This window comes from Meriones unguiculatus, chromosome 14 (assembly GCF_030254825.1).
Source record: "Meriones unguiculatus strain TT.TT164.6M chromosome 14, Bangor_MerUng_6.1, whole genome shotgun sequence".
Taxonomy (NCBI): Eukaryota; Metazoa; Chordata; class Mammalia; order Rodentia; family Muridae; genus Meriones; species Meriones unguiculatus.
Window position 1 is genome coordinate 12,944,055 of NC_083361.1, and position 9,068 is coordinate 12,953,122.

General features: G+C 45.6%; 1 protein-coding gene across 1 annotated transcript in view; it reads right to left on the reverse strand.

Annotated features, from left to right (window-relative positions):
• Positions 1–8,716, reverse strand: part of Itgam (integrin subunit alpha M) — a 36,140-nt gene extending 27,424 nt beyond the window's left edge. The window contains exons 1-3 of the mRNA XM_021662027.2: positions 8,587–8,716; positions 7,274–7,379; positions 265–368 (exon numbers count right to left, since the gene is read on the reverse strand). Coding sequence (XP_021517702.1) covers positions 265–368; positions 7,274–7,379; positions 8,587–8,614 — 238 coding nt within the window. The 5' untranslated portion in view covers positions 8,615–8,716. The remainder of the gene's footprint in view (positions 1–264; positions 369–7,273; positions 7,380–8,586) is intronic.
• Positions 8,717–9,068: the final 352 nt, after the last annotated feature.

The window sequence follows — 9,068 nt, forward strand, 5'->3', positions numbered from 1 at the left end:
ACTCTCTCGTGACCTCCCTGGGCAGCAGACATGCATTTGACACATATACATACGTAGAGGCAAATAAGCTGCCAAGAGTCACTTTAGCCTGGGAGACACCAGATAGATTACGTAAAAGGAACGTAGGGGTGGGGGTTGCCTGAGAGGTCCAAAGGCAGGGCAAAGGCTAGGGGCAAAGGCCAGGTGTTCCGTGCCCCACCAAAGTCTCACAGGACTCAGGAATGCTTGACAAACCAGGTGTGTTCACACAGAGTCGAGACTCACCTTGCAGGACAATGGGCTCGCACCTCTGTGTGCTGTAGTCACACTGGTAGAGGACGCCTGTCTGGTTAACGCCCTTTACCTCCTGGGGAGCTGCGACAACCACGCTGTAGGAAGGGGGAAGTAAAGAACATTCCGAATGTAGGGAGGGGAAGTCTGCCTTCCAGAGGGAAGTGGGGTTCCTGAGCTCCCACAGATAGGCGGGAGAAACAGCAGAGAAAAATAAAATAAAAAGTTAAATCCCAGAACGGGAAAGCCCTTTCTAAGAATGACACAGAACACTGAGAGGATTTTTAAAAACAGATTTAAGACAAGACCCCATGAAGTTAGGATGGAAAAGGGATGGGGTGATACGGGAAGATAGGAGTTGAGGAGCTAAGAGATGGGCTTGCCCAAAACATAGTACTCGTACATAAGGAATTCTCAAACAATAAAAAATGAGTATTTCGATGACATAACCATTTTAAATAAGTGTACAGATATTGACTTATTTAAAAGTCAAAAGATAAACGAGGAACCGGGAAAGGGAGACTTGCAACCTACACCCCAGGTTTCCTTCCTCTGGTCTCTCGGTTCCTACAAATCGTGAAGAGTGAAGAGTACAAAATGGGGAAAGGTAAGAAAAAAAGCATCAACAGAAAAGGAATTGCTGTGGAACATGTGCCCTGGGCCCAGCACCACCATTGCCATGTTGAACTCCCAGAAGCTGCTGTTACCCAGAAGAGACCAGAAAGGGGCTGACCCCATCCACGTCCCCTCTGGAGGGGAGGGAGGGGCACACAGGGCTGTTACTGGTTGGTGGGGAGAAAGATTCTCCTGTAAGTTGTTCGTGCTCCTGTGGGTAACCCCTCCTCCATACTATGGAAGCAAATCCCAGCTAAAGCCATTGGCCCAGAGAGCTACACCCAAACCGGCTCCTTCTTCAGTCTGCTGTTGGTGTCCGCTCTGGAGTGAACATACATTTGACCACATCTCTCCAGAACAAGTCACACAACAGAAATACCTCCCATTAAAGGAGAAAACCGGCTGGCGAGAGGCTCCAGTGGGTAAAGGTGCTTGCCATTCAAGCAAGATAACATGAGTTCAATCCCTGGGATCCATGATGGGAGGAGAGAACTGGCTGCCAAAAGTTATTGTCTGACCTCCACATGCACGCATCTCTCTCTCTCTCTCTCTCTCTCTCTCTCTCTCTCTCTCTCACACACACACACACACACACACACACACACACGTACACAGTCTAAAGCAGTCATGCACAAAGAAGAAACAAGGAGAAATTAGATATCCCGGAGATGAAGATCAAACTTGCCCCAAGGAACTGGACGCCCCTAATCAGCAGGAAGTAGTCTGATGATAATGTCGCTCCTTCCTGACCCCTGACACTATTCAGGGATCTCTTTCCTTTCTTCTCTTACATCTAGTGTTAGGGAGTTGAGAGGGAAGAAGAAAAGGGGTGGAAAAAAAGAAGAGCCCACAAAGTAGTAAAAATCTCGCTATACCCTCTCCCCACGACAAGGGAAGAAGGCTTCTGTGTATGTGGCTTTACAACTAATTTATGCCCTACCCAGTACCCGGCACCCCATTCCACCCACCACATACGAAGCACCTCACACTAAGTCATGTGGTACAGAACTTCCCATCATCTCCTGAAGAGACATAAAAGTCAAGATTTTTTTTCCTTTGGTTCCTTGGATTTCTCACAGTTTCCTCTGGGCCTCTCCCCACAATCCTGTCATGATAGCACTCTCTCTCTCTCTCTCATTCTCTCTCTCTCTCTCATTCTCTCTCTCTCTCTCATTCTCTCTCTCTCTCTCTCTCTCTCTCTCTCCAGGGTCCCACTACACCACTCTGGCTGTCCTGGAACTCATTATGTAGACCGGGCTTGCCTCAAACTCACACAGATCTGTCTGCCTCAGCATCCTGAGTACTGGGATTAAAAGTGTGTGCCACCACACAAGGCTAAGATTTTTTTTTTAATTCCATGCATGTGTGCACGCGCGCGCATCTGTGTGGGGTGTACGCACTTGAGTGTAGTGTTTATGGAGGTTGGAGGTGAACCTGGTACACCTGGCCACTCCTTTTTTTCTATCCAACATTAATAATAGTAATATCAGTCATCTTTTTAAAAACTTAAGACAACTAGAAAGCTGGCTCAGCAGTTAAAAGCACTGGCTTCTTTTCCAGAGGACTGGGGTTCAGATCCAAGCACCCACACTGCAGGGTATAACGGAGCATGAGGGTAGGAGAGGAATAAGTATGGCAAGAGACAGCTAACAATAAAAACCTTTAGGAAGAAAGCGATGTGAAAAACAATTACACAGACGCTTCCTAAAATATGTACATCAAATGTATGTGTACACACACGCATATATTTGTGTATGTATGCAACACACATGCATACACCCACACAGAGAGATACACACCACATACAATTTTTTAAACCTTATATATGTGTGAAATTTATACGGTGTTACCCTATAAGGAGGGAGGCAATCCCTCTCCCAGACGCTATGGCTGTTAAGTAAAAGCACAGGTGTCACCTGTGACTCCAGTTCTGGGAGATCCAACGCCCTCTTCTGGCCTCTACAGGCACTGCATGCACACGGTGCACAGATACACAGGCAAACATACAGCTAATATGGAAATAAATAAAATCTCAAACTTTTTGAGAAAAAAAAAAAAAACATTGGTAAATGTTCAACATCCTCATGAGGGAAATGCAATTAAAACTACTTTGAGATTTCATCTTACCCAAGGCAGAATGACTAAGTTTTTTTTTGAAAATTACAACAAATGCTGCTGTGAGGGAATCACTGTTGGTGGGACAGCAAACTGGCACAGCCACTATGGAAATTAGGGTGGAGGTTCCTCAAAAAGATCAAAATAGATCTACTGCAAGATCCAGCTATCCTATAACTGGGCATGTGCCCAAAGGGCTCTTTTTCCTTCTACAGAGACAATTGCTCCTCTTTGTTCACTGCTGCTATATTCACAACAGCCTAGATGTCCCTCAACTAATAGATAATGAAACTGTGGTACATAAACATAGTGTAATATGATTTGGCTAGAAGGAAAAATAAAAGTCACAAAATGTGTAGGCAAATAAAAAACAAAATCATAAAATCTAGAAATGATCCATGTGGGTAAGTAAGCTAGACCCAGAAGGACAGATACCAGGTGTTCTCACTCATATGTGGGTGCTGTCTTTGAATTTTTGTGTATGTGTGCTTAAACTGGGGTAGCCCTAGAAGCCAGGAAAGTAATAAGGGATCGTGGGAAGGGGGGCTGTCAAGGGAGATGGTATGAAGGTAGTGTGAAGAGGGGAGAGAGGATAATGGAGCACGGGGGCTGAGAGAGGGCTGAATATGGGGAGTGATAACTAACAATAAAAACCTTTTTTTAAAAAAATGCAGTATGGAAACCAACTACTAAAGAAGCCTCCTGACATCTTAGGAAAGAAGTAGGAAATAGTAAGACCTGGAGAAGACAGGAACTCCACAAGGAGAGCAACAGAACCAAAAAATCTGAGCACAGGGGTCTTTCCTGAGACTGATACTCCAACCAAGGACCATGAATGGAGATAACCTAAGACCCCTGCACAGATGTAGACCATGGCAGTTCAGTATCCAAATGGGTTCCATTATAATAGGAACAGGGACTGTCTCTGACATGAACTGATTGGCCTGCTCTTTAATTACCTCTCCCTGAGGGGGAAGCAGCATTACCAGGCCACAGAAGAAGACAGTGCAGCCACTCCTGATGAGACCTAATTGACTAGGATCAGAAGGAAGGAAAAGAAGTCTTCCCCTATCAGTGGACTTGGAGAGGGACATGCATGCAGAGGGTGGAGGAAGGGAGGGATTGGGACGGGAGGAAGGAGGGAACCACAGGGGGGATACAAAGTGAATAAAGTGTAATTAATAAAGAATTTTTAAAGAAATAAAATTTAAAAAAGACAAAAAAAAACTTGTACCAGGGTGACCAAAGGTAAATGTAGGCAAAATATCCATATGCATGAAATAAAAATAAATAAATCTAAAAAAGAAAAATCTGTACACCCAAAGAACCTAATCAAGAAGGAGGACCTTGGGTAAAATGCTCAATCTTCATTCAGAAAGGCAAATGGGAGGGACATAAAAGAGGGAGAAAACAGGAAACAGGAAAGGTGCCTACCACAGAGGGCCTCTGAAAGACTTTACCCAGAAGGGTTATCAAAGCAGATGCTGATACTCATAGTCAAACTTTGGTTGGAGTGCAGGGAATCTTATGAAAGAAGGGGAAGATAAAGATAAAAAGACATGGAGGGGACAGGAGATCTACAAGGAGAGCAACAGAACCAAAAAATCTGGGCACAGTGGTCTTATGTAAGACTGATACTCCAACCCAGGACCATGCATGGAGATAACCTAGAACCCCTGCACAGATGTAGCCCATGGCAGCTCAGTGTTCCCTATTAATGGAAACAGGAACAGTCTCTGATATGAACTCAGGGGCTGGCTCGATGATCACCTCCACCTGAGCGGGGAGCAGTCTTACCAGTCCACAGAGGAAGACAATGCACCCAGTCCTGATGAGACCTGATAGACTAGGGTCAGAAGGAAGGGGAGGAGGACCTCCCCATCAGTGGACTGGGGGAGGGGCATAGGAAAAAAAAAGGGAGAGAAGGTGAAATTGGGAGGGGATAAAAGAGGGGGCTACAGCTGGGATACAAAGTGAATTAACCGTAAATAATAAAAATAAAATAAAATTTTAAAGAAAAGGAGATAAAGAAAATTCTGGAGTCACTAGTCTATAGCTTTCAAGAAAATATACTCTTTCCTGTCCTAGAGTACTTTTAGAGATCTCTAGTCAAACAATGACCTCTTGACCTAGCACCCCCACCCCAGAGACTATGAGAAACAAATTCTATAAAAGTAGAAAGAGAAGCCTCCTGAAATATATCATATGTTACATGTGCGTACACACACACACACACACACACACACACATGAAATTTATATAGAGCAGATGCCACGAGCTATCAAATAAAAAGCCTAGATACGGAGTACCCCTCACCAAGTTGTTGCTCAGTGGGATCCCATAAATGTCCCCCGCCTCCCCACCCCCGCCTAAACATGACTGGCTATTACCATTGCTCTTGGTTACCCTCCAGAATGTGATGGCAAGACCTTATTGCTTAAGGCAATGTGTACTTGAGTCATAGACTATGGAGAAATCAAGTTGGTACTAAGCTGGAAACTCCATCCCTACTGGCTGGCTTCCCTGGTGCCGGAAGGCTCTATGCATATTACCAGGGGAAAAAGCAATCAAAAGTTTTACACAGCTCTGAACTTTTCAGCGACAATAAGGACTGGCCTGGCCCGATATCCAAGTGCCCACTGGTGGAGTAGCGGCAAGAATGTTATGGGGAAGTGCTTGACACAAACCGAGACATGTGAGAGGAAGGATAATCTCAATCCAGGAGTTGCCTCCATCAAATTGGCCTATAAGGGCATTTTTCTGGATTGCTGGTTGATGCGGCGTCCGGTGAGCAGTGCCACCCCTGGAAAGGTGGTTCTGGGCTGCTTAAGAAAGCAGGCTAAGCAAAGCAAGTAGCAAGGCTCCTCCAGGGCTTCTACTTCACTTCCTGCCTCCAACTTCCTGTCTCCAAGTTCCTGCCTTGGCTTCTCTCAGTGGACTGTGACTCAGAATTTGCAATCCAAACAAACCTCCTCCTCCCCAAGTTGCTTTAGGTCATGGCGTCTTATCAGAGCAATGGAAACCTAAGACAAGCCGTAGCCTCCACTCTGCTTGCATTTTAAGTCTGGTCACAAGATGAAACTCGTATCCGGTACTGTTGACTGGGCCAAGATTCTTGTAGCTAAGTAGGCCATAGGCCCGAGGGGGAAAGCTATTACTTTTAGTCTACTAAATGGACCTAGTATCAAACTTCTTTCTGAGAGCTCAACACTGTATCTTAGATCAGCACCCCTCTCAGTCCTCAGCAGAGAAGCTTCTGCCTAAGTAGATGACAACTAGTACAGAGACTCACAACTGGTCCGTACATAGAGACTAAGAGATGGGATGCTCAGCTCTATGTGAGACATCTGCACTACACACTTCCTCCCAAGGCTCAGGAGTCATTACAGAACAGGAAGTGGGAAGCCAATGCAAGCCAGAGGCCAGGGGTGATGGCAGTGAAAGAGTGTCTTCTAGACATGAGAGTGCTATTGCTCAGCCTCTAGGACTGCAGGCCCCATGACTTCTTAAATATTTCTCTAAAAATAAGTGTTGTAGGCTTTGTGGACTCTATCCCCTGATCACTTCCCTGTATTCTGAGTAGCAAGTGATCGGGACTGTGTTCAAAATTATTTTCATAGTGGAGAGATGGGTTTGGTGGCTAAAGGTACTTGATGGCAAACCTGACAAGCTAAGTCCCACCACAGGGCCCTCTTGGCAAAACCAACTCCAGTAAGTAGCTCTGACTTTCACCAGGCATGCTGTGGCATGTGTACTTGTACACACACACACACAAACACATCTTAGAAGTATTTACAGTAACAACCTAAAAGCAGGTCATAACTTGAACATAACTCATGATGCAGATGGAGGGTGGGAAAGTAGGCCGCAGTTAGGGGGTAGAGATAAAGACAGATAAAAATCTCTCCTAAAGAACCACAAGAAGCCAATTGTCAAAAATCCTTCCTAGGAAGGAAAGTTCAGGGAGTAAGAAAGACTTTTTGCTCTCAACTTTCATGGATCTTGTGAAGTTGGACTCCTGGAACCTCACTACTATTCAACAAAGAAAATTCAGCCAAGAGGGTTGGGGGACGGGGCTGTGGCTCAGTGGTAGAACTGACTCCATCACCAGCAAAAAAAGGCAGAGAGAGATTGGGGGGTGGAGAGAGGGAGGGAGACAGGGAGCGAGGGAAAGAGGGAAGAAGAAAGATCAGAAAGAAAGATCTTCTCCCATCCCCATGCCCCTTGCATTTAGAGAAGCACTGAAACCCAGGATTTCCCCTGAAGCCTTTACCGGGATGTATCAAGCTGGACCACGCTCTGCCCGAAGCCCCTTGCATTCTCTTGGAAGGTCATGGGATTTTCAGTGTCCAGATTAAATCCATGACATAAGGCCAGGGCTGGAAGGATAACAAGAAAAAAAGAGTCAAAGCAAAGGAACCATCACAGTTAAGGCGACAGCACAGCTTTCCAAAACCCTTGAGCATTCCTGACCACATGCACTGAATGACAGCCCGGGGCAGGGCTTCACACAGTTGTGGGATCTGTCTGTTCAGTTTGTACACAGCCCAGCCTGGCCTGGAACATTGCAGTGTAATTGTGGTTACAAGACCTGATCTTCCTGCCTCCCATTCTGCCTCCCAGATGCTGGGGTGCAGGGTGGGTCACCACAAGGCAGTCTATTCACTGTAGGCCAAATGTTCTGGCTCAGGCTCCAGGATCTATAAGAGTCTGTCATAGGGCATAGCCAGTCCCCATCTAAGCCCACAATGACCGCCTGCCCCACCACACACCCCTGTCATAACCACAAGGATTTACACAACAAAGGCCTTTTAGAAATTTTCCTTCCTATGCAATTCTCAAACAGTTCCTTCCCTTCTCGACTTACTCCCTACAAAAATAGATTTAAAAAGGAAACAAACTCAAACCACGGTTTGATTCATCAGTCATTCAACAAACATTCACACTAGGTCCTAGTTCATTAGAACCTAAGGCTAAGTAGGAATGGTGAGTGGGTCACAGGAGGAAATCTGCCTGCTGTGTCCCCTGGTACTGTCCCGGCATCTCTCTGGACCTCGGTAGCCTCACCTGTGACCAGCAGCCTTACAGAGTTGATGGATTTGGTCCTTCATCCATGCTCCCCCAGCCATTCCTCTACTCTTTTCTTTCTTGAATCACTTATCCTTCCAGAAAGCCCTTTGCCTCTCCCCACCTAACTCCTCCCTAGTCTCTGACCTTTCTTTCCACTCAAAGACCCAAAAAGTCCCCTCCTCCCCTTCTGATGCCCAGTTCTGTCTTCCATTGGCACGGCACACACATGATGAGCATACATGCGTGTGGGGAAACACCCACGCACACACAAAAATAAAATAAAATAAATCTCTTTTTAAAAGAAACAGCCAAGAATCGGTCCAACAATGTGTCTCAGTGGGTAAAGGGGCTTGCCATTAAGCGCTGAGTGCCTGAGTTCGATCCTTAGTACCCACCATCCCTAAAGACCTATGCCTCTCCCCACCAACTCCTTCCTAGAACCTTTCTCCTAGACCCCTCTGATGATCCTCTAACCCCTTCTCCTCACCCTGAGGATCCTCCAAGCCCCCAACATACCTGTTATCAGAAGAACTCTGAAAGACATGACGGAAAGGAACAAGACCCTTGAAGGCGTGTGAACTGTGGGGTGTCAGGCACCGCAGACACACTGAGGAAGCCACCAAGGCCAGGAGGGGTGAAAATAGAGAAGTAAGAGGCAAAAGCTCTGAGAGATTCAAAAAGGGCGGAGGCTCTTCAAGCACCCATTTGACACTCGTTTTCCTCTGGGATGGGTCAAATATTATTTTAAGAAAGAAAGAAGGAAAGAAAGAAAGAAAGAAAGAAAGAAAGAAAGAAAGAAAGAAAGAAAGAAAGAAAGAAAGGAAAAGAAAAGAAAAGAAAAGAAAAGAAAAGAAAAGAAAAGAAAAGAAAAGAAAAGAAAAGAAAAGAAAAGAAAAGAAAAGAAAAGAAAAGAAAAGAAAAGAAAAGAAAAAGCTAGGTGGCTCACTGTTTAGGACCAGGCTGCTCTCACAGGGGACCCATATCTGGTTCCCAGTACC